The sequence below is a fragment of the Anomalospiza imberbis genome, chromosome 22 (assembly GCF_031753505.1).
Source record: "Anomalospiza imberbis isolate Cuckoo-Finch-1a 21T00152 chromosome 22, ASM3175350v1, whole genome shotgun sequence".
Classification (NCBI taxonomy): Eukaryota; Metazoa; Chordata; class Aves; order Passeriformes; family Viduidae; genus Anomalospiza; species Anomalospiza imberbis.
The window spans coordinates 6,114,536-6,137,097 of NC_089702.1; the positions used below are offsets into that span (position 1 = coordinate 6,114,536).

A 22,562-nucleotide genomic window follows, 5' to 3' on the forward strand; every position below is an offset into this window, starting at 1 on the left:
AATCCTCACCAGGGCCCCCAAATCCCCTCAGCGACCCCAAATCCCCTCACTAAACCTTTCAGAGCCCTCTAAATGCTGCCCAGCACCCCCAAATCTCCTCACTAAACCCCTCAGAACCCCAAATCCCCTCACCAAACCCTTCAGACCCCCTATATCCTGCCCAGCACCCGCAAATCCCCTCACTAAACCCTTCAGACCCCCTACATCCTGCTCAGAGCCCCCAAATCCCCTCACTAAACCCCTCAGCACCCCCCAAATCCCCCCACAAAACCCCTCAGACCCCCTATATCCTGCTCAGCACCCCCAAATCTCCTCACAAAACCCCTCAGCACCCCCCAAATCTCCTCACAAAACCCTTCAGACCCCCTATATCCTGCTCAGCACCCCCAAATCTCCTCACAAATCCCCTCAGCATCCCCCAAATCCCCTCACAGAACCCCTCAGACCCCCTATATCCTGCTCAGAGCCCCCAAATCCCCTCACAAAACCCCTCAGACTCCCCCAAATCCCCTCAGCGCCCCTAAATCCCCTCACAAACCCCCTGAACTCCCTCTCAGCCCCCCACAAAACCCCTCAAACCCCCCCAGATCCTCTCCAGGCCCCCCTAAATCTCCTCAGGCCTCTCAGCGCCCCCCTCCCCCTCACGAGACCCCGCAGTTCTGTCCGCCCCGTTCCATCCCATCCCCTCCGGAGGCCCCTCAGCCCCCTCGGCCGAGCTTCCCCCGGTGACCCCCCGGCCGTCCGGGGCTCCCGGGGGTCCCGCACTCACCGAGGGCTCCGGGGGTCCCGGGGGGGTCCCGGGGGGGGTCCCGGGGGTCCCTCGCCCCCCCACCCGCCTCACCCGCGACGTTCCGGGCGGGGGCCACGGCCCGGCAGAGCCCTCAGAGCCCGCCAGCCAATCACAGCGCGGATTTCACCCCCCAGCCAATCAGAGAACGGCCGCCCTCTGTGTTTTCACCAATCAGAGCGCGGAAAAGCCCGGTTTGTCCCGCCCTCCTCCCGCCGCCATTCAGAGAGAGGAGGGGCGGGGGCGCGAGGGAGCCGTCAGCCAATGGTAGAGCGGTTCTGCCATCAAGCCACGCCCGCGCGTTGCAGAACACCAATCATATTGCCGGATTCCTAAACCACGCCTTTTATGGGCGGAGCGGCGGGCGCCGAACGTGGACGGAAAACCGCCGAGAACGGCGGAAACTCCCGAGCGCGCTCCGGGAACGGCCGAAGGCACGGGCGACGCGGGGATCGGGAGGTCGCGGGTTCGAGTCCCCGGCCGGGAACGGCGACGTCGGGGGACCCCCCAAAATCGGGGGGCGACACCCCAAAAACGGGGGGAGACACCCCAAAAACGGGGGGCGACACCCCAAAAACGGGGGGGCGACACCCCAAAAACGTCCTACTCCCCACTTTTGGGGTTTACTTCCCCATTTCTCGGGTCCCATCTCCACTTCTGGGGTCCCACTCCCCCATTTTCGGGTCCCATTCCCCATTTTGGGGTCCCAACCCCCCCACATCCCATTTTTTGGGTCCCATTCCCATTTCGGGGGCCCCATTCCCCATTTTTGGGGGTTTAATTCCCCATTTTCCGGTCCCATTCCCATTTCGGGGGTCCCATTCCCCATTTTTGGGGTTTAATTCCCCATTTTCCGGTCCCATTCCCATTTTTTGGGGTCCCACCCCCATTTTTCGGGTCCCACCCCCATTTTTCGGGGTCCCACTCCCCACGTTTCGGACCCACCCCCCCCCCCCCGGGTGCCCCCTCCCCCCCCTCCCCTCCCCCTCCCGCTCCGGCCGCGCTCCCGCGGGAGCCCCGGGCACGCTCGGCTGGGCCGGGGGCGGGGGCGGGGGGGCGCGTCAATCCCGGCATGGCAGCACCGGGCGGACAGACAGACAGACAGACACACAGACCGGGGGGGACAGACAGACAGACCGGGGGGGGCGCGTCAATGGCAGCACCGGGGGGACAGACAGACAGACCGGGGGGGGGCACATCAATCCCGGCATGGCAGCACCGGGGGGGACAGACAGACAGACAGACAGACCGGGGGGGGACAGACAGACAGACAGACCGGGGGGGGACAGACAGACAGACAGACAGACCGGGGGGGGACAGACAGACAGACAGACCGGGGGGGGACAGACAGACAGACCGGGGGGGGCGCGTCAATGGCAGCACCGGGGGGACAGACAGACAGACCGGGGGGGGGCACATCAATCCCGGCATGGCAGCACCGGGGGGACAGACAGACAGACAGACAGACCGGGGGGGACAGACAGACAGACCGGGGGGGGCGCGTCAATGGCAACACCGGGGGGACAGACAGACAGACAGACCGGGGGGGGCAGACAGACAGATCTGGGGGGGGGGGGACAGACAGACAGACCGGGGGGGGACAGACAGACAGACCGGGGGCGGGGGGGCGCGTCAATCCCGGCATGGCAGCACCGGGGGGACAGACAGACAGACCGGGGGGGACAGACAGACAGATCTGGGGGGGGGGACAGACAGACAGACCGGGGGGGACAGACAGATCTGGGGGGGGGACATCAATCCCGGCATGGCAGCACCGGGGGGACAGACAGACAGACCGGGGGGGGACAGACAGATCTGGGGGGGGGGACAGACAGACAGACCGGGGGGGACAGACAGACAGACAGACCGGGGGGGGGGACACATCAATCCCGGCATGGCAGCACCGGGGGGGGCTCTGGCTATTGGGGGGCTCAGACACACCTGGGGGGGCCCAGCCCCATTTTGGGGGGGGCCAGCCCCATTTTGGGGGGGCCCAGCCCCTCCCTCCCCATTTCGGGGCGCCCCCAGCCCCATTTCGGGGGTAGCGGGGGGGGGGTGGCGGACCCCCCCCAAAAGGATGAGAGGGGTTTGGGGGTTCCCCATTGCGGGGGGGAGGGGGATGGACCCCAAAATCGCCCCAAATCTCCCTAAAAATTCCCAAAAATCTCCTCAAATCCCCTCAAAATCCTCGCAAATTGCCCCAAAATCCTGCCAACCCCCCACACCTCCCCCAAAATCCCCCCAAAACCCTCCCAAAATCCTCCCAAATCCCCCAAAAATCCCCCAAAATCCCCCCAACCCCCCCACACCTGCCCCCAAAATCCCCCCAAAAGCGCCCCAGGCCGGGTTGGAGGGGAGGGGCAGGGGAGGGGGAGGGGGAGGGTCCGCCCCCCCCCGATCGATCGGAGGCAAATCCTGACATTTCCAAATCCCGGGATTCGCACCGATCGATCGGGGGAGGGGAGGGCAGGGGAGCGGGGGGGAGGGGAGGGGAGGGGAGGGGAGGGGAGCCGGGCTGGGGGGGCAGCGGCTGGGGGGGCTGGAGGGACCCCAAAATGGGAATGGACCCCCCCAAAATGGGAGTGGGCTCCCCCAAAAATGGGGGAGGGATCCCAAAAATGGGGAGGGACCCCAAAAAATGGGAATGGACCCCAAAAATGGGGAGAGACCTCCAAAAATGGGATGGACCCCAAAAATGGGATGGACCCACCCGAAGGGGACAGACCCCCAGAATGGGGAGGGAGGGGCTGGACACCCCCAACATGGGCCATGGGGGGACACGGGGGGGACACACCTGTGCACACTCAGACACACCTGTGCACACTCACACCTGTGCACGCTCACACCTGTGCACACTGACACACACCTGTGCACACTCAAACACACCTGTGCACACTCACACCTGTACACACACACCTGTGCACACTCACACCTGTGCACACTCAGACACACCTGTGCACACTGACACACCTGTGCACGCTCACTCACACCTGTGCACACTCACACCCCTCTGTCCCCCCCCCGCTGCAAGGATTGGGATCGATATGGCCTGAATCCCAAAAACCCATCCCAAAATCCCAAAAACCCATCCCAAAATCCCAAATAACCCATCCTGAAATCCCAAATAACCCACCCCAAAATCCCGAATAACCCATCCCAAAATCCCAAAAACCCATCCCGAAATCCCAAATAGCCCACCCCGAAATCCCAAATCCCAGAGAGTGAACCCCAGGTAACCCAAATCCCAAATAGCCCACCCCGAAATCCCAAATCCCAGAGAGTGAACCCCAGGTAACCCATCCCAAAATCCCAAATAAACGGGATTTAACCCGCTCCTGACCGCAGGGGGGGGGCTGAAATCCTAAAAACCCCCGGGAGAGGCCCCCCCGCCCGAATTGGGGCGGGATCGGGGTTTCCGACCCCAAATCCCAAATCCCAAAGAACGACCCCCAAAAAAAGAATGAGCGCCAAGGATGAATCCCACATCAACGGGATTTAACCCCGCCCCGACTGCGCAAAGGAAATCCTGAAAGAAATCCTAAATCCCCCCCGGGACCCCCAGGGGCGGCGGAGCCCCCCCGCCCTAATTGGAGCCGCCAGCATCCCAAATCCCAGGGAATGAATCCCGAACAAACGGGATTGCAGCCCCATCCATCTTCCGGCCCTGATTTATTCCCGAGGGGGGGAAGAAATCCTACAGGAGCCCCCCGCCCTAACTGGGGCTGCGACACCGCCTGAATCCCAAAGAACCGATCCCAAATCCCGAGGAGCCGATCCCAAAGATTTCATCCGAAACCCCGGGTAAATGGGATTTAACCCGCTCCTGATCGCGGGGGGAATGGGGGCGGAAATCCTAAAAAAACCCCAAAACCGGGACCCCCCCCGCCCTAACTGGGGCTGCCGACACCTGAATCCCAAAGAACGAACCCCAAAGAACGAATCCCAAATCCCAAAGAACGAATCCCACAGATTTCATCCTAAATCCCGGATAAATGGGATTTAACCCGCCCCGATTGGCGGGGGGGGGGGGGGCGCGGAAATCCTAAAAAAAACCCAAACACCCCCCCGCCCTAACTGGGGCTGCCGACACCTCCTGAATCCCAAGAAATGGACCCCAAATCCCAAAGAACGAATCCACAGATTTCATCCTAAATCCCGGATAATTGGGATTTAACCCGCCCGGGTGGCGGGGGTGGGGGGCGCGGAAATCCTAAAAAACCCCAAAAAGCGGGACCCCCCCGCCCTAAGTGGGGCTGGATCGGGGCTGCCGACACCGCCTGAATCCCAAAGAACCAAGCCCAAATCCCAAATCCCACAGAACGAGTGGCGAATCCCAAATGAACTGTGGGATTTAACCCGACCCCATTCATCTCCGCCGTCACCGCGGGGGGGGAATAAATCCTAAACCCCCCCCGGGACCCCCCAGCAGCGGCCGAGCCCCCCCGCCCTAATTGGAGCCGCCGACACCGCCTGAATCCAAATCCCAGGGAATGAATCCCAAAGAATGAATCCGAAATAATGAATCATAAATAATAAATCCTAAATAAACGGCGCTGTCTGTGGGATTTAACCCGATCCTGACCGGGGGGGGGGAATAAATCCTAAAAAAAAACCCCAGGAGAGCCCCCCCCGCCCTAACCGGGTCTCCCGGCACCTCCCGAATCCCAAGGAACGAATCCCAAATCCGAAATAATGAGTCCTAAATAATAAATCCTAAATAAACGGCGCTGTCTGTGGGATTTAACCCGATCCTGACCGCAGTGGGGGGAATAAATCCTAAAAAAAACCCCAGGAGAGCCCCCCCGCCCTAACCGGGGCTCCCGGCACCTCCCGAATCCCAAGGAACGAATCCCAAATCCGAAATAATGAGTCCTAAATAATAAATCCTAAATAAACGGCGCTGTCTGTGGGATTTAACCCGATCCTGACCGCGGGGGGGGGAATAAATCCTAAAAAAAACCCCAGGAGAGCCCCCCCGCCCTAACCGGGGCTGGATCGACACCTCCTGAACCCCAAAAATCCAGCCCCAAAAAGCCGATCCCAAAGAAGGAATCCCACATATTTAATCCCAAATATTTAATCCCGAATCCCGAATAAACGGGATTTAACTGATCGCTCCTGATCGCGGGGGGGGCGGAAATCCTAAAACCAGTGACCCCCCCGGTGGCCCCCACTGTCCCCCCCCATTGTCCCCCCCAGTGTCCCCCCATTTACCCCCCCCCCCGTGTCCCCCCCAGGGCTGTTACTGCCCCCCCGATCTGTCATCCCCGATCTGTCCCCCCCCGGATCTGTCACCCCTGAATCTGTCACCCCCGATCTGTCCCCCCCCCGATCTATCACCCCCCGAATTGTCCCCCCCTCCCCGATCTGCCACCCCCGGATCTGTCACCCCCATCTGTCCCCCCCCCCGGATCTGTCCCCCCTCCCGGATCTGTCCCCCCTCCCGGATCTGTGCCCCCCTCCCCGATCTGCCACCCCCGGATCTGTCACCCCCGATCTGTCACCCCCGATCTGTCACCCCCCGATCTGTCACCCCGATCTGTCCCCCCCCCTGGATCTGTCCCCCCTCCCGGATCTGTGCCCCCCGCCGCCCCGCGGGGGTTCGGGGGTGCCCCCCCGGCCTGGCGGGGTCCGGGGGGGCCGCGGTGGCAGCTGGTGGCCGAGGTGGTGGCGCTGTCGCCGCGGGGGGGGCACGGGGGCACGGGGACCCGGGCCCGCGGCTGATGCGTTATTCATGGGCTGGGCCGGCCGCTGCCGCGGGGGGGGCGCGACTGTCGCCTGTCCCCGACCCCCCCGGGCTCCGGGGGCCACAGGGGTGGCGAGGGGGGGAACGCGACTGTCACTTGTCCCCAACACCCCCCTCCCCCACGAGGGTCTGGGGGGGACAGAGGTGGCAAAGCGGGGGGAGGGAAACTGAGGCAGGGATGGGAGGGACGCCCCAGGAGGGGGTGAGAACCCCCACCCCCCGGGGCTGGTGGCTGCAACTGAGAGACCCCAAAAATGGGACTGACCCCCCCCAAAGCCCGGTGCCACCAAATGAGGGACCCCAAACCCGTCCCCGAACCCCCCAAACCCCGGTGCCACCCCCCGAGGGACCCCAAAACCGCCCCTGAACCCCCCGAACCCCGGTGTCACCCCCCGAGGGACCCCAAACCCGTCCCCGAACCCCCCCAAATCTGGTGCCACCAAGCGAGGGACCCCGAACGTGTCCCCAAAACCCTCAAATCCGGCGCTACCAAATGAGGGACCCCAAACCCGTCCCCGAACCCCCCGAACCCCGGTGCCACCCCCCGAGGGACCCCAAACCCGCCCCTGAACCCCCCAAACCCCAGTGCCACCCCCGAGGGACCCCAAAACCGCCCCTGAACCCCCCAAACCCCAGTGTCACCCCCCGAGGGACCCCAAAACCGCCCCTGAACCCCCCCAAATCTGGTGCCACCAAGCGAGGGACCCCGAACGTGTCCCCAAAACCCTCAAATCCGGCGCTACCAAATGAGGGACCCCAAACCCGCCCCCGAACCCCCCGAACCCCGGTGCCACCCCCCGAGGGACCCCAAAACCGCCCCCGAACCCCCCGAACCCCGGTGTCACCCCCCGAGGGACCCCAAACCCGTCCCCGAACCCCCCGAACCCCGGTGCCACCGACCCCAGACCCCCCCTCAGGGGACAGTGACGGACTTGGGGCCCTGCCCCCCCCCCCGTCCCCAACCCTGTCCCCGCCACCTCGCACCCCCTAATTAGCGCTTCCCTTTCTCCTCCCCGCTAATTAATTCTCCAATTAAGGCCGAGGCGGCTCGGGGGGACACGCGGGGGTGGCAGTGCCACCTCTGTCGCCGCTGTCGCCGCTGTCCCCACCCCCCGTCCCCGGGGGGAGCCCCGGGATTTGCGCGGCACGGAGCGAGCATCGATCCCGGCCGTGATGGATCCGCGACCCGCGACTGTCGCGATGGATGGGCCCCGGGGGACGGGGGGGACGGGGGGATGATGGGGGGATGATGGGGGGACAGGGGGGACAGGGGGGGACCGGGGGGGAACGGGGAGTCAAAGGGAATGGGGGAGGTGGAGGGAAGGAATGGGAGAGGGGGAAAGGGGCGTGGGAGGGGAGAGAACGGGTAAAAAAAAAAACAGAAATATAAAACAGAAATATAGAATAGAAATATAGAATAGAATAGAAATACAGAACAGAAATATAAAATAGAAATACAGAATAGAAATATAGAATACAAATATAAAATAGAAATACAGAATAGAAATACAGAATAGGAATATAGAATAGAAATATAGAATACAAATATAAAATAGAAATACAGAATAGGAATATAGAATAAAAATATAGAATAGAAATATAGAATACAAATATAAAATAGAAATATAAAATAGGAATACAGAATAGAAATATAGAATAGAAATATAAATAGAAATACAGAATAGGAATACAGAATAGAAATACAGAATAGAAATATAAAATAGAAATGCAGGATAGAAATACAGAATAGGAATATAGAATAGGAATATAAAATAGAAATATCGAATAGAAATATAAAATAGAAATACAGAATAGAAATATAGAATAAAAATATAGAATAGAAATATAGAATAGAAATATAAAGTAGAAATACGGAGTAGAAACATAAAATAGAAATATAAAATAGAAATATAGAATAGAAATAGAACAGGAAAATAGGAAATGGGCGGGGAATTAGAGAATGGGGGAAAAAGGCATGGGAAAAGAGAAAAAGGGTAAAAAATGGGTGGGAAAATAGGGAATTCATAAAAGAGCACATGGGAAAAGTAGAAATGGGTAAAAATTAATGGGAAATATAGAAATGGGTAAAAAATAGGTGGGAAAACAGAAAACGGGTAAAAATGCATGGGAAAAATAGAAAAAAAGGGTAAAAATAGGTGGGGAATATAGGAGTGGGTGAAAGATACACAGAAAATTCATTAAAAAGCACATGGAAAACAGAAAATGGGTAAAAAATACATGGGGAATCTAGAAATGGGTAAAAAATATAATGGGAAATACAGAAATGGGTAAAAAATGGGTGGGGAATATAGAAATGGGTAAAAAAATTAATGGGAAACGTAGAAATAGGTAAAAAATGGGTGGGGAAAATAGAGAATGGGTAAAAAATGGGTGGGGAACAGAGAGAATGGGTAAAAACGCATGGGAAAAATAGAAAATTCACAAAAGAGCAGATGGGAAACACAGAAATGGGTAAAAAAATGCATGGGAAATGTAGAAATGGGCAAAAAAGGGGTGGGGAACATAGAAATGGATAAAAAATATCATGGGAGACACAGAAAATTCATAAAAGAGCACACGGAAAACATAGAATGTGTTAAAAAATATGAGAAATATAGAAACGGGTAAAAAAATGCATGGGAAACAGAGAATTTATTAAAAAGGCACATGGAAAATATAGAAATGGGTAAAAATACACGGGAAAAATAGAAAATGGGTAAAAAATGGGTGGGAAAATAGAGAATTCATAAAAGAGCACATGGGAAGCATAGAAATGGGTCAAAAATGCATGGGAAATTTAAAAAATTGGTCAAAATGCATGTGAAATATAAAAAATGGGTCAAAATGCATGGGAAATATGAAAAATGGGTTAAAAATGCATGGGAAATATAAAAAATTGGTCAAAAATGCATGGGAAATATAAAATGGGTCAAAAATGCATGGGAAATATAAAATGGGTCAAAAATGCATGGGAAATATGAAAAATGGGTCAAAAATGCATAGGAAATATAAAAAATGGGTCAAAAATGCATGGGAAATACAGAAATGGGCAAAAAATACATGGGAAAAATAGAAAATTCATAAAAATCCACATGAAAAGCATAGAAAATGGGTAAAATCACATGGAAAACATTAGAGATGAATATAAAAATACACGGGAAACAGAAAATTCATAAAAAAACCACATGAAAAGCAGAAAATGGGTAAAAAACCCAGGGAAAACACAGGAAATTCATCAAAGAGCATGTGGAAAACACAGGAAATGCGTCTGAAACAGGAAATGCTTTAAAAAGCCACAGAAAACACCTAAAAACCACATGGAAAACACAGAAAATTCATAAAAACCCCAGAAAATTCATAAAAACCACATGGGAGACATGGAAAATTCATAAAAACCCCAGAAAATTCATGGAAAACCACATGGAAAACACAGACAATTCATAAAAAACCCAGAAAATTCATGGAAAACCACATGGGAACACAGAAAATTCATAAAACCCTCAGAAAATTCATGGAAAACCACATGGGAACAGAAAAAAAATCACAAAAAAAACACATGGGAACAGAGAAAATTCATTAAAAACGGCAAGGGGGATGCAGAAAATTCATAAAAACCCAGAAAATTCATTGAAAAACCACATGGGAACACAGAAAATTCATAAAAACCCCAGAAAATTCCCAAGAGTCCACAAAAATCTGCACGTGAACGCCCGGGAGGTGCAGGGAATGCACGGGAAATGCACGGGAGGTGCAGGGAATGCAGGGAATGCAGAGGATATGCAGGAAATGCGAGGAAATTCACAGGAAATGCGAGGAAATGCACAGGAAATCCACAGGAAATGCAGGAAATGTGCAGGAAATGAACAGGAAGTGCAGGAAATGCAGAGGAAATCCACAGGAAATGCAGGGAATGAACAGGAAGTGCAGGGAATGCGGGGAATGAACAGGAAGCGCAGGAAATGCACAGAAAATGCAGGGAATGAACAGGAAGCGCAGGAAATGCACTCAAAAAGGGCCCGCGGTGAACTCACAGCGTGTGCACGCCCAGCGCACACCCAGAGCTCACACCCAGAGCTCACACTCACACTCAGTGCACGCTCACAAGAGCTCACACACACAGGATCACACTCACAGAGCACACACACACAGAGCTCACACACACAGATCACACACACAGAGCTCACATTCACACGGGATCACACTCACAGAGCTCACACTCACAGATCACACACACACAGCTCACACACGGAGCTCACACACACAGAGCTCACACACACAGCTCACACACAGCTCACACACATGCACAGAGTTCACACTCACACACAGCTCACACACGGGATCACACTCACAGAGCTCACACACACAGATCACACACAGCTCACACACACAGAGCTCACACACACACAGCTCACACACACAGATCACACACAGATCATACACACAGAGCTCACATTCACACAGGATCACACACATGCACAGAGCTCACACACACAGCTCACACACAGAGCTCACACACACATGGGATCACACTCACAGATCACACACACAGGATCACACACATGCACAGAGCTCACACTCACAGATCACACACGGGATGTTCACACAGGCCCTGAGCTCATGCACACCTGCACACACCTGCACACACGCACACCTGCACACGCACACCTGCCTGGGCTCTGCACACACGCACACCTGCACACACCTGCACACACCTGCACACACCTGCACACACTCACACCTGCACACTCCCCGTGCCCCCCGCGGGCTCCCCCTGCACCCTGCAGACCCCACGCGTGTCCCCCCCCCACACGCGTGTGCAAAGACCCCCACCCCCACCCCTCCCATAGGACCCCCGGTACCGGGGGGGGCCCCGACCCCCGGGATGGGCCCAAAGCCCCCCGGGGGGGGCACCCCAAGCCCCCTGCCCCCAATCCCCGCACACCCCCACCCCCTTGCACACCCCCACCCCCTTGCACACTCACCCCCGGCCCCCCCGCCGCCGGCCCCTCCCCGCCCCCGCCGTGCCCGGGGCCGTCGGGCGGGGCGGGCGGAGCGGGGCTCGCTGCGGGCGCGGCGGCGGCACCGGCCGCAGGTACCGGGGGGGGGTCCGGCCTTGGGGGGGGCTCCGGGACCGCGGGGGGGCTCGGGAGATCCCCCCCGGTGCTGCCGCCCGGTTCCGGCCCCGCGGGACGCAGCGGGGACAGCGCGGGGACACTCCCGGGGGGGACAGTCCCGGGGGGGGGACAATCCCGGGGGGGGGGGACAATCCCGTGGGGGGGGACGATCCCGGGGGGGACAATCCCGGGGGTGCCGCTCCCCGCGTGTCGCTCACGGGAACTTGGGGAGAAGTTGCCCCGCGCGTCGTGGCGGGGCCATCGCGGCTCCAGCCCGGTTCCTTCCCGGCTTCATCCCGGCTCCGGTCGTGGCTCCTTCCCGATTCCATCCCGGCTCCGGTGGCGGTTCCATCCCGGTTCCACCCCGCCCCGGTGCCGGTTCTTTCCCGATTCCGGTGGCGGCTCCCTGGCGGCTCCATCCCGGCTCCGGTTACATCACCAGCTCCCACCCCGGCTCCGGTCCTGGCTGCTGCAGGAGCTCCGCTCTGACTCCGTGTCCGGCTGCGCTCCCAGCCCCGTGCCCGCCTCCGCTCCCGGTACCGCTTTCGGCCCCTTCAGCACCACCGGCTCCGGTTCCGTCCCCTCTGCCAGCGCCGGTCCCGGCTCCGCCCGCGGCTCCGGCCCCAGCCCCACCGCCGGTCCCGTCCTCGGCCGCAGCCCCAGCCCCGCTCCCGGTGCCACCGCCGGCTCCGCCCGCAGCCCCGGCCCCATTCCCGGGCTCATCCCGGCTCCCGATCCCTGATCCCATTCCCGATCCCATTCCGGGCTCCCGATCCCATTCCTGATCCCATTCCCGGCCCCATTCCCGATCCCATCCCTGTTCCCATTCCCATCCTCGGCCCCATCCCCTCTCTGGGTTTCACCCCCGGCTCCACCCGCAGCTGCAGCCGCTGTCCCCATCCCTGTCCCCACCAACTCCAGCCCCATCCCCTCTCGGTCCCCATCCCCACTGCCATCCCCCCCTCCCCCTGTGCCACCAGCAGCCCCAGCCCCATTCCCAGCCCCATTCCTTGTCCCCGTCCCCATTCCCTGTCCCCATCCCCATTCCCTGTCCCCTTTCCCCATCCCTGTTCCCATCCCCATTCCCAGCCCCATCCCCGTCCCCATCCCCAGCCCCATTCCTTGTCCCCGTCCCTGTCCCCGTCCCCATTCCCAGCCCCATCCCCTGTCCCCATCCCTGTCCCCATCCCCGTCCCCATTCCCAGCCCCATTCCCTGTCCCCATCCCCATCCCTGTCCCCATCCCTGTCCCCATTCCCTGTCCCCATCCCTGTCCCTTTCCCCATCCCCGTCCCCTCCCCGTCCCCGCCGGGGCTCCGGGCTCAGCGGGCGGCCTCTCGCCGTCTCCGCCGCTCGCCACCATCGCTCCCAAGGGCGACGAAGACCTGCTGGCGCTGGCCGCGTCGCGGCTGAGCCGCAGGAAGCGGGTGGCCGGCGTGGCCATCGGCGTGGCCATGCTGCTGGTGCTGCTGGTGGCCATCCCGCTGCTCGTGCACGGCTCCAAGGCGGCCGCGCACTACGAGATGCTGGGCAGCTGCCGCATGGTCTGCGACCCCTACCCCGAGCTGCCCCCCGCCTCCCCGCCGCCCTTCCTGCCCGGGGCCAAGGGCGAGCCGGGCCGCAAGGGCCGCGCCGGCCTCCGCGGGCCACCGGGGCCACCGGGCCCGCGGGGACCTCCGGGAGAACCGGGCCGGCCGGGCCCGCCGGGGCCTCCGGGACCGGGGCCGGGCGGGTACATCCCGTCCTTCTACAGCCCCAAAATCGCTTTTTACGCCGGCCTGAGGAAGCCGCACGAGGGCTACGAGGTGCTGCGCTTCGACGACGTGGTGACCAACGTGGGCAACTACTACGAGCCCTCGAGCGGCAAGTTCACCTGCCCCCTGCCCGGCATCTACTTCTTCACCTACCACGTCCTGATGCGCGGCGGGGACGGCACCAGCATGTGGGCCGACCTGATGAAGAACGGGCAGGTAACGGGACCCCCGCGGGACCCCCCGAGCGCCCGGCCCGCTTTGCGGCTCCGGTTTTCCGCCCCGGTTTTCACCCCCCGAGCCCCCAGCCCGCTTTGCAGCCTCGGTTTTCCACCCCGGTTTTCACCCCCCTCGGGAGCCCCCAGCCCGCTTTGCGGCTCCGGTTTTCACCCCCCGAGCGCCCGGCCCGCTTTGCAGCCTCGGTTTTCCACCCCGGTTTTCACCTCCCCGGTTTTCATCCCCTGGTTTTCACCCCTGGGTTTCAGCCCCGGTTTTCACTCCACAGTTTTCAGCCCCCGGTTTTTAAGCCCCAGCTTGCAGCCCCCGAGCCCCCAGCCCGGTTTTCAGCCCCCCGGTTTTCAGCCCCCCGGTTTTCAGCCCCGGATTTTTCAGCAGCCTCAGGGTTGTTTTGGCCCACGGTGTTTTCGCTGCTTTGGTTTGGGTGATTTTCGGATCTCATCCGGGTTCAATCCGTTCGTGATTTCCCATGCTCGGTTCTGCTCCATCCCAAATCCCCACATCCCGTTTCCCCCATCCAATCCCCCCCCCCCCAGTTCCCATCCTCCCCCATCCCTGATTTCCCTGTTCCAGTTCCTCCCCAGTCCCACATCCAATTTTCCCATCCAAACCCCCCAAATTCCCATCCAATCCCCCCCATCCCTCATTCCCCATCCCATTTCCCCCATCCCATTTCCTCCCAAATTCCCATCCAATCCCCTCCATCCCTGATTCCCCGTCCCCGGCTCTGCTCCATCCCAAATCCCCACATTCCATTCCTCCCATCCAACCCCCCCAAATTCCCATCCTCCTCCCCCCATCCCTGATTTCCCATTCCCAGTTCCTCCACCCTGCCCAGTCCCCGCATCCCATTTCCCCCATCCAATCCCCCTTTTAAATTCCCATCCTTTTCCCTTTCCCTGATTCCCATTCCCCAGTTCTGTTCCTTCCCAGTCCCACATCCCATTTTCCTCATCCAATCCTGCCCAAATTCCCATTATTTTCCCCATTTCTGATTCCTCAGATCCCACTTCCCTCACCTAATCCTGCCCAAATTCCCATTATTTCCCCCATTCCTGATTCCCCACGTCCCATTTCCCCCATCCAATCCTGCCCAAAATTCCCATTATTTCCCCCCTTCCCTATTTTCCCATCCCCAGATCCCATTTCCCCCCCAATCCTGCCCCAAATTCCATCCTTTCCCCCCCAAATTCCATCTTTCCCCCCCAAATCCCATCCTTTTCCCCATCCCAGATTCCCGGGGGGGGGACAGGGGCCGTGCCCCCCCCCGCCGCCGCTCCCTTTGTTCGCTCATCCCGGACTTTCCCCATCCATTTATTCCGGGAAAATCCAGGAAAAGCAAACAAAGATTGATCCCGGCTGGTCCCCGGGGGGCTCCGGGCTCGTGGTCAGTGGCGAGTGACCCCCCCGAGCCCCCCCGTGGGAACAGGGAGGGGAAAAACCGGGAATTGGGGAGGGGTGGGATGGGGAATCGGGATGTGGGGATGGGAATGGGGAATGTGGGAGAGGAGGATGGGGAAAATGGGGGGAAATGGGAATTTGGGGGGATTGGAGGGGATTCAGGGTGGGATTAGATGGGGAAATGGGATGTGGGGTTGGGGAATCAGGGAAAGGGGGGAGAGGATGGGGGGAAATGGGGGGGAAAATGGGAATTTGGGGGGGACCGGATGCGGGAAATGGGATTTGGGGCCTCGGGGGGGACCAGAGCTGGGGAGTCAGGAAAGGAGCCAGAGGATGGGAACGGGGGGGTGGGTGACAGCCGTGTCCCCCCCAGAGGTGCAGCCTTGGGGCCACCCGGGCCTTGGGGACACCCCCACCTTGACCGGGGGGTCCTGCCCATTCCCTCACCTCGGGGGGGTGGGTGCCAGCCCTGTCCCCCCCAGCCAGGGGGCTCCCACTGACCTCAGCCCCATTCCCTGGTGCCCGGGGGTGGCGGTGCCAGCTGGGGTGGGTGCCAGCCCTGTCCCCCTCTGCCAGGGGGGCTCCCACTGACCTCAGCCCCATTCCCTCCCTCGGGGGGGTGTCGGTGACAGGTAGGGTGGGTGCCCGGGGGTGTCAGTGCCAGCTGGGGTGGGTGCCAGCCCTGTCCCCCCCACCAGGCGGGGTCCCGATTTTCTCGGCCCCCTTCCCTGGTGACAGGAAGGTGTCGGTGCCAGGTGGGGTGGGTGCCAGGTGGGGTGGGTGACACACGGTGTCAGTGCCAGGTGGGGTGGGTGCCAGGTGAGGTCAGTGCCAGGTGAGGTCAGTGCCAGGTGGGGTGGGTGCCAGGTGGGGTGGGTGCCAGGTGGGGTGGGTGCCAGGTGGGGTGGGTGCCAGCCCTGTCCCCCCCTGCCAGGTGGGCTCCCACTGCTCTCAGCCCCCTTCCCCGGTGCCAGCTGGGGCGGGTGACACACGGTGTCGGTGCCAGCCCCGTGCCCCCGCCAGGTGCGTGCCAGCGCCATCGCGCAGGACGCGGACCAGAACTACGACTACGCGAGCAACAGCGTCATCCTGCACCTGGACGTGGGCGACGAGGTGTTCGTCAAGCTGGACGGGGGCAAAGTGCACGGCGGCAACACCAACAAGTACAGCACCTTCTCCGGCTTCATCATCTACCCCGACTGACCCCCGGGGCCCCCCGGGAACCGGGACACCCCCGGGACCCCCCCGGGGCACCCCGGGAACCGGGACACCCCCGGGACCCCCCCCGAACCGGGACATCCCCGGGACCCCGACCGAGCCCCAAGTCCAGCACCTCCTCCGGCTTCGTCATGTACCCCGAGCGACCCCCGGGACCCCCCCGGGACCCCCCCGGGACCCGACTGACCCCCCCCGGCAGCCGGGCCACCCCCGCGGCCCGGAGTGACCCCCAATGCAGCACCTGCTCCGCCTTCAGCCCCGAGTGACCCCCCCGGGACCGGGAGCCCCCCGGACCCCGGCCCCGCCACCGCCGGTGACAGCGGTGACACCCCCGGCCCCCGCCACAGCTCCGCCCCGCCCTGAGCGCGACACGCGACACGCGACAGGCGACACCCGCCCCGCATGGAGCACCCCCGAGGGGGCGGGGTGTCCCAGTCCGTCCCAGTCCCAGTCCCAGTCCCAGTCCCAGTCCGTCCCAGTCCCAGTCCCAGTCCCAGTCCCAGTCCCAGTCCCAGTCCCAGTCTGTCCCAATAAAAGGCGCCGGGGTTGGATCGCGGCTCTGCCTCTGCTGGGGGGTGGAGGGGACAAGGGGGTGACACAGGGGACAAGGTGGGCCACAGGGGACAAGGGGGGGGCACAGGGGACAGCCGGGGGAGACACAGGGGTGACACAAGGGACAGCCAGCGAGGCGGGTGGTGGCACCTCCAGGCTGGCCAGAGATCTCCCCACAGCTTTCGCGTCACCCCCCAGTGTCACGCCTTGTCACCTCCCCCCACGCCGCTGGCTGTCAGCGGGGACAGCGACAGCGACAGCGACAGTGACAGACACCCCCCGGCTGTGCAGGGACACTGCCACCCCCGTGGGGACACGCTGGGGACACCGCTGGCACGGGGGGGCTGGGGCGGCAGCAGAGCCCACCCTGCCCGAGCCCCTGGGACACAGGAACCCCCCCGGCCCTGGCCCCCGTCCCCACTTGTCACCACCCGGCCCTGGCCCTGTCCCCAGCCCTGTCCCCAGCTTGTCACCATCCTCATCTCCATCCCCAGCCCTGTCCCCATCCCTGTCCCTTTGTCCCCCGTCCCTGTTCCCAGCCCTGTTCCCTGCTGTCACCCTCCTTGTCCCTTTCTCCCCCCATCCCATTCCCATCCCTGTCCCCCTGTCCCCGTCCCTTTGTCCCTCTGTCCCTGTCCCCTCCTGTCCCCATCCCATTCCCATCCCTGTCCCTGTCCCCCAGTCCCTGTCCCTTTGTCTCCCTGTCCCTGTCCCCCTGTCCCTGTCCCCCTATCCCTTTGTCCCGCTGTCCCCGTGTCCCCCTGTCCGTCCCCTCGTGTCCCCATCCCATTCCCATCCCTGTCCCTGTCCCCCTGTCCCTTTGTCCCCCAGTCCCTGTCCCTGTCCCCCTGTCCCTTTGTCCCCCTGTCCCCGTGTCCCCCTGTCCGTCCCCTCGTGTCCCCAGCCCTGTCCGTGTCGCTGTCGCCACCTGGTGGCCGCTGCCGGAAGGACGCGGCTGCCGGGGGGACTCGAGAAGGATTTTTGGGGGGGCGGGGGGGGCTCAGCCCCGCCGGGACCCCCGAGACCCCCCCAGACCCCTCGGACACCCCCGAGACCCCCCCAGACCCCCCAGACCCCCCGAGACCCCTCGGACACCCCCGAGACCCCCCCAGACCCCCCGGACACCCCCGAGACCCCCCTATCCCTGAATGTCCCCAGGGCCAGGGTCCCCCCCCAAACCTTTGGGGTCCCCCCCAGATCTTGGGGTCCCCCTCCTATCTTGGGGGTCCCCCCCTTATCTTGGGGTCCCTCACCCCACACCCGGGGGTCTCCCAAGGCCCCCCAAAAACGCCAGAGCCCCTCGGAGCCGTCTCTCCTTTATTCCAGGGATGCTACAAAACGGGGGGGTCGGGATTGGGGGTGGGGGGGGCGGCACCCCCGAATCCCCAGCCCCGGGTTTTGGGGATGGGGGGCGGCACCCCCGAATCCCCATCCCCGAGTTTTGGGGGGGCTGCACCCCCGAATCCCCAGCCCCGGGTTTTGGGGATGGGGGGCTGCACCCCCGAATCCCCAGCCCCGGGTTTTGGGGATGGGGGGCTGCACCCCCACATCCCCAGCCCCGGGTTTTGGGGGGGGGGGGGCTGCACCCCCACATCCCCAGCCCCGGGTTTTTGGGGGGCTACGCCTTGGCCCCCCCCGGGACCCCCTGAGCCGCCGTCAGCTGCTGCAGCTTCTGCGTCATCATCTCCAGCACGGCTGGGGGGAGCGCGTCAGGGACACCCCAAAAACGGGGGGGCCCCCAAAGCAGGGAGGGGTTGGGGGTGGAGGGGAAACGGGGTCAGGAGAGAACCCCAAAACTGGGGAGGGGGAAAGGTGGGACCCCAGGACTGGGAGAGACCCCAAAAATGGTGGGGGGGGGGAAGGTCGGGGCTGTTTGGGGGGGCTCAGGTGATATTTGGGGGGCTCAGGGTGTATCTGGGGGGGCTCAGAGGGTACTGGGGGGGTCAGAATGGTTCAGGGTGTATTTGGGGGGGTCCGGGGGAGTCTGGGGGGACTCAGGGTGGATCTGTGGGGGGTCCTGGGGCCTTAGGGGGGGTCCTGGGCAGTTTAGGGGGGTCCTGGGGTGTTTGGGGGGTGTTTGGGGGGGTCCTGGGGAGTTTGGGGGGCTCAGGGGGTGTTTGGGGGGGTCCTGGGGAGTTTGGGGGGCTCAGGGGGTGTTTGGGGGGGTCCTGGGGAGTTTGGGGGGCTCAGGGGGTCAAGGGGTGTTTGGGGGGCTCAGGGGGTGTTTGGGGGGTCCTGGGGAGTTTGGGGGGCTCAGGGGGTGTTTGGGGGGAGCTCAGGGGGTGTTTGGGGGGTCCTGGGGTGTGTGTGGGGGGGTCCTGGGGTGTTTGGGGGGTGTTTGGGGGGGTCCTGGGGAGTTTGGGGGGCTCAGGGGGTGTGTGGGGGGTCCTGGGGGGTCCCGGGCAGTTTGGGGGTCCCTCTGGGGGTACCCACCCTGCTTCATGGCGTGCTTCTCCTGCAGGGCCGGTTGGATTTTCTCCATCTGCCGCGTCAGGAATTCGATTTTCCGCTTGAAAAACGCCCGGGCGGCCTCGGCAGACTGGGAAAAATGGGGACAAAACGGGGGAAAACGGGAAAATTGGGGTGGGAAATGGGGGGAAAACGGGAAAATTGGGGTGGGAAATGGGGGAAAATGGGAAATTTGGGGTGGGAAATGGGGGAAAACGGGAAAATTGGGGTGAGAAATGGGGGAAAATTGTGTAAAATTGGGGAAAGTTAGGGGGAAATGAAGAAAATGGGGAAAATTAGGGGAAGAATGAAGAAAAAGTGGGTGGGAAATAGGGGAAAATGAGGAAAATTGGGGAGAATTAGACGAAAATGAAGAAAAAAGGGATGGGAAATAGGGAAAAAAAAAAGGGAAATGGGTGAAATTAGGGTGGGAAATGATGGAAAATCGGGGAAAACAGGATGGGAAATAGGGGAAAACCAGGGGAAAACTGGGGGAAAATGAAGAAAAATTGGCTGGGAAATGGGGGAGAAAGGGAAAATGGAGAAATATGGGCTGGGAAATGGGGTGGGAACGGGGAGAGTGGAGAAAATTAGGGGAAAAAACAGGGAAAATGCAGACAAATGGGGGGAATGGGATGGGAACGGGGTGGAAATGGGGTGAGAGAGGAAGAACCGGGGCGGGAACGGCGGAGAAAGAGGGGAACGAAGGGAGAGAGAGAAAATGGGGAAAACCAGGAAAAGCGGTGAAAGGAGGGAAACTCGGGGGGAACAGGGGCTGGGAAGGGGCTGGGCGAGTGGGGCAGGGGGAAATGGGATGGGGGGGTGGAAACGGGGGTCCCCAGCCCCCCCAGAGCCCCCTCCTCACCTTCTCCACGTAGTACCCGGTGCCGACGTCCACCAGCACCGTGCGCACGTCCTGGAGCTTGCCCGGCACGTACATCTGGGGGGGTCATGGAAAACGGGGGGCCACGGGGGGCTCCCGACCCCCCCAGGGGGGCACCCAGCCACCGGGGGGGCACCCACAGCCCCCCAGCAGGGGGGTTTGGGGGGGCCCCAGGAGCAGGAAAAGGATACGGAGCTGGTGAGCGGCACCAGGAGATCCTTCCCTGCGGAAAGGGGGGCGTCAGGACCCCCCAAAACCGGACCCCAAAATCCCTGCGGGGTCTGACGGGGTCTGGGGAACCCCCCACCCCCATGGGGATTTGGGGACCCCCATGGGGATTTGGGGACCCCCATGGGGATTTGGGGTTTGGAACCACCCCTGGCTTTGGGGACCCCCCTTGAGGATTTGGGGACTCCTCCATCAGATTCTGGGGACCCCCCTGGATTTTGGGGACCCCCCCCCAGTCCAAATTTCTGCTCCCCAGGATTCGTGGCCATCCCACAGCATTTACAGCTCCTCATCCCAGTCTGGGATTTTGAAGGCCCAGATCCAGATTTGAGGACCCCTCCCCGGGATTTTGGGGACCCCCTTCAGGATTTGGGGACCTCCCAGGGGGTTTGGGGACCCCCCCCGCCCCAATCCAAATTTCTGCTCCCCAGGATTCGCGGCCATCCACAGTGTTTACACCCCAATCGTGGATGTCGAAGCCCCGGATCCAGATCTGGGGACCCCTCCCCGGGATTTTGGGGACCCCCCCCGGGTTTTGGGGACCCCCTCCCGTGAGGGTTCGGGGTTTTCGGGGTGCCCTCACCCTCGTTGCCCTTGTGAAGGACGTTCAGGCACTCCTTGGCCTCCACGAACTTGGTCTGCACCACCTTGAGCTGGGCCAGGGACGAGGACAGGAACTCCACCTCCTGCGGGGTTTGGGGGTCCCGGATCGTGGGAGGGGTCCCAGGATCGTGGGGGGGGGATCCCCGGATCGTGGGGGGGGTCCCCGGATCGTGGGGGGTCCAGGATCGTGGGGAGGGTCCCAGGATCGTGGGGAGGGTCCCGGATCGTGGGAGGGATCCCCGGATCGTGGGAGGGGGTCCCCGGATCGTGGGGGGGTCCCAGGATCGTGGGGGGGTCCCCGGATCGTGGGGGGGTCCCCGGATCGTGGGAGGGGTCCCCGGATCGTGGGGAGACCCCCCGGAGACCCCCGGGGCTGGGATTTGGGCGGGGGGTCCAAAGGATGGCCCCGAAGGGATGAGGAGGAAGAGATGCTGCTTTATTTTGGGGGAGGGGGACCCCTGAAATTGGGGTGGGGGGCACGCAGGGTCCCCCCAATCACCCCCAAACTCCCCTCCAGCCTCTCCTGATCTGCCCCAGCTGCGACCCCCAGGCCTCGGGACCCCCAAAACCCGCCCGGGATCCCCCCAGGACCCCCGAGATCCCCCCAGGATTCCCCGAGGACCCCCGAGATCCCCCCAGGACCCCCCGGCCGTGCTCCAGCAGGGCCCCCCCCGACCCCCAAACCCCCCCCGGAGCCCTCCCAGGACCCCCGAGATCCCCCCAGGACCCCCGAGATGCCCTCAAGACCCCCCGGAATCCCCTCAGGACCCCCGGGATCCCCCCAGGACCCCCCGGAATCCCCTCAGGACCCCCGAGATCCCCCCAGGACCCCCGGAATCCCCTCAGGACCCCCGGCCGTGCTCCAGCAGGGACGCCCCGACCCCCAAACCCCCCCCGGATCCCCTCAGGACCCCCCGAGATCCCCCCAGGACCCCCGAGATGCCCTCAAGATCCCCCGGAATCCCCTCAGGACCCCCGAGATCCCCTCAGGACCCCCGAGATCCCCCAGGACCCCCCGAGATCCCCCCAGGACCCCCGGAATCCCCCCAGGACCCCCGGAATCCCCCCAGGACCCCCCGGGATCCCCTCAAGACCCCCCGGAATCCCCCCAGGACCCCCGGAATCCCCCCAGGACCCCCGGGATCCCCCCAGGACCCCCGGGATCCCCCCAGGACCCCCGGAATCCCCCCAGGACCCCCCGAGATCCCCCCAGGACCCCCCGGAATCCCCTCAGGACCCCCGGCCGTGCTCCAGCAGGGACCCCCCGACCCCCAACCCCCCCCCGGATCCCCTCAGGACCCCCGAGATCCCCTCAGGACCCCCCGGATCCCCCCAGGACCCTCCGGAATCCCCCCAGGACCCTCCCATCCCCCGCCCCTGCTCCATCCACACCCCCCCTGCACCCCCAGGACCCCTCTCTCCCCACGACCCCCAAGCCCCTTCCCGAGCCCCCGCGGACCTGCTCCAGCTGCCCCTTGAGCAGCTCCAGCTGCGGCAGCCCCAGCTCCCCCACGCTCACGGCCTGCGCCATCTTGGACCGCCCGCCCTCAGCCGGGCCGCGCCCGCCGCCCTCAGCGCCCCCTGGCGGCCGGAGG

General features: G+C 62.1%; 2 protein-coding genes across 2 annotated transcripts in view; one reads left to right on the forward strand and one right to left on the reverse strand.

The window, feature by feature from the left end:
- Positions 1 to 22,562, reverse strand: part of PFDN5 (prefoldin subunit 5) — a 46,740-nt gene extending 24,178 nt beyond the window's left edge. Inside the window, exons 1-6 of the mRNA XM_068212011.1 lie at positions 22,427 to 22,562; positions 20,948 to 21,050; positions 20,328 to 20,359; positions 20,119 to 20,193; positions 19,239 to 19,344; positions 18,419 to 18,500 (exon numbers count right to left, since the gene is read on the reverse strand). Of these exons, the coding sequence (XP_068068112.1) occupies positions 18,424 to 18,500; positions 19,239 to 19,344; positions 20,119 to 20,193; positions 20,328 to 20,359; positions 20,948 to 21,050; positions 22,427 to 22,498 (465 nt within the window). The 5' untranslated portion in view covers positions 22,499 to 22,562 and the 3' untranslated portion in view covers positions 18,419 to 18,423. The remainder of the gene's footprint in view (positions 1 to 18,418; positions 18,501 to 19,238; positions 19,345 to 20,118; positions 20,194 to 20,327; positions 20,360 to 20,947; positions 21,051 to 22,426) is intronic.
- C1QL4 (complement C1q like 4) lies at positions 12,961 to 16,289 on the forward strand. Its single transcript, XM_068212209.1, has 2 exons — positions 12,961 to 13,616; positions 16,059 to 16,289. The coding sequence occupies exons 1-2, from the start codon at positions 13,101 to 13,103 to the stop codon at positions 16,236 to 16,238; spliced, it is 696 nt and encodes a 231-aa protein (XP_068068310.1). The 5' UTR covers positions 12,961 to 13,100; the 3' UTR covers positions 16,239 to 16,289.

Excerpts from the sequence above, each read along its gene's own strand:
- C1QL4 (XM_068212209.1), top strand. The coding sequence starts at position 13,101 with ATGCTGCTGGTGCTGCTGGTGGCCATCCCGCTGCTCGTGCACGGCTCC. Across the intron at positions 13,617-16,058 it reads ACCTGATGAAGAACGGGCAG|GTGCGTGCCAGCGCCATCGC; the intron begins GTAACGGGACCC and ends TGCCCCCGCCAG.